A 1,828-nucleotide genomic window follows, 5' to 3' on the forward strand; every position below is an offset into this window, starting at 1 on the left:
AGGATCCTCTAGCTGCCCTAGCCTCCATCCCGGTCTGGCTCCTCTGAGAGCCTGGCAGACTGGTGGGGCTGGGTCTCCGGCTTTGGGGCCCCATGCCTCCTCTTGCTCCTGGCAGCAGGCAGAGCCCCAGGCTGTGTGGGCAGGGGTGTCTGGGGCCGGGAAAGGCAATTCCTGTGTGTGTGGGGATCCAGCACCACTGGAGGAGTCTGCTAACCCTTTTCTCCCCCTTGCCCTTCTGAACCCCCAGGTTGTCAAGAAGTAAAAGTGATGGCTGCTGTTGGGGAGACAGTTCAGCTTCAGCCCAAGACATGGCCGTCGTCCTGGGTGGCAATCGACTGGAAAGTGAAACGCGGTTCACAGACTGACTGGCTCCTCAGACAGGACCAGAACGGCACCTCGGCCAGTCTGTTTCTGCCCTTTGCTGACAGAGTCTCTTTCCACCCTGGGAATCTCTCGCTGCAGATTAACTCGGTCACGGAGAAAGAAAGTGGCCTCTACACCATGGACCTGAAGCTGGGGGATGGCTCTGGAATCACCAATAATTTTCATCTGTTTGTGCTTGGTGAGTTTGGGGGTGCCGCTTTCCCCCCACGCTCACGCCCAGGGCACCCAGCCCCTCTCACGGGGACTTCTTCTTCCAGACCATGTCCGGCAGCCCAAGATCAAGGCCTCTACTTCCCAGGAGTGTGGATGGTGCTACCTTACCCTGTCCTGCTTGGTGCCCAAAGCTGCCGGGGTCACCTACAGCTGGTCTCGAGGTGAATCTTCCAGCCCAGCCCCAGAGGACCATTCGCTCCATGAGCATCAGGCTGATCTGCAGCTGGAGATCACTAAAAGCGGCAACAACACCTTCTATCACTGCAATGTCAGCAATGCCATCAGCTGGGGCATGGCCACCATCGATGTCAAACCGCTGTGCAACTACACAAGTAAGTGCCCCCTTTGCACCAGACATACGAGGGGGGCCAGGGATGTTTAGCATCTTCCTGGGTCCTGTGGAGCTGGTTTGTGAGTCTGGCCTGAATGAAACCAGAGGAAGGGGCCAAGTATCTGTGAGGATGCTCTAGCTGCCCCAGCCTCCATCTTAGTCTGGCTCATCTGAGAGCCTGGCAGCCAGGGCTGGATTTCGGGCCTTGGAGCCCTGTGCCTCCTCTTGCTCCTGCCAGCAGGCAGAACCCGAGGCTGTGTGGGCAAGGGTGTCTGGGGCTGGGAAAGGCAATGCCTGTGTGCGCGGAGATCTAGCACTGCTCTCCTTAATCCATGTTGCTCCTTTGCTCCGGAGAGAAGTAAGGAGCTGAGGTGTCTGCGAAACCTTCTCTCCCCCTTGCCCTTCTGAACCCCCAGGTTGTCAAGAAGTAAAAGTGGAGGCTGCAGTTGGGGAGACGGTTCAGCTACAGCCCAAGACATGGCCTTCGTCCTGGGTGTCAATCCACTGGAAAGTGAAACTGCATTTAGAGGGCTACTGGATCCTCAGACATGATCAGAACATAACCTCGGCCAATCCATTACTGCCCTTTGCTGACAGAGTCTCTTTCCACCCTGGGAATCTCTCGCTGCAGATTAACTTGGTCACCGAAAAAGAAAGTGGCCTCTACACCATGGACCTGAAGCTGGGGGATGGCTCTGGAATCACCAATAATTTTCGTCTGTTTGTGCTTGGTGAGTTTGGGGGTGCAGCTTTCCCCCCATGCTCACCCCCGGGGCACCCAGCCCCTCTCACGGGGACTTCTTCTTCCAGACCGTGTCCGGCAGCCCAAGATCAAGGCATCTACTTCCCAGGAGTGTGGATGGTGCTACCTTACCCTGTCCTGCTTGGTGCCCAAAGCTG

General features: G+C 57.0%; 2 protein-coding genes across 2 annotated transcripts in view; both read left to right on the forward strand.

The window, feature by feature from the left end:
• Positions 1-979, forward strand: part of LOC112548878 (natural killer cell receptor 2B4-like) — a 3,327-nt gene extending 2,348 nt beyond the window's left edge. Inside the window, exons 3-4 of the mRNA XM_025195644.1 lie at positions 463-562; positions 642-979. Of these exons, the coding sequence (XP_025051429.1) occupies positions 463-562; positions 642-979 (438 nt within the window). The remainder of the gene's footprint in view (positions 1-462; positions 563-641) is intronic.
• A 239-nt stretch (positions 980-1,218) lies between these two features.
• Positions 1,219-1,828, forward strand: part of LOC112548881 (natural killer cell receptor 2B4-like) — a 2,850-nt gene continuing 2,240 nt past the window's right edge. Inside the window, exons 1-3 of the mRNA XM_025195646.1 lie at positions 1,219-1,228; positions 1,345-1,659; positions 1,739-1,828. The exon at positions 1,739-1,828 is cut by the window's right edge and continues 174 nt beyond it. Coding sequence (XP_025051431.1) covers positions 1,219-1,228; positions 1,345-1,659; positions 1,739-1,828 — 415 coding nt within the window. The remainder of the gene's footprint in view (positions 1,229-1,344; positions 1,660-1,738) is intronic.

The sequence above is a fragment of the Alligator sinensis genome, unplaced genomic scaffold (genome assembly GCF_000455745.1).
Source record: "Alligator sinensis unplaced genomic scaffold, ASM45574v1 scaffold1480_1, whole genome shotgun sequence".
NCBI classification, from domain to species: Eukaryota; Metazoa; Chordata; order Crocodylia; family Alligatoridae; genus Alligator; species Alligator sinensis.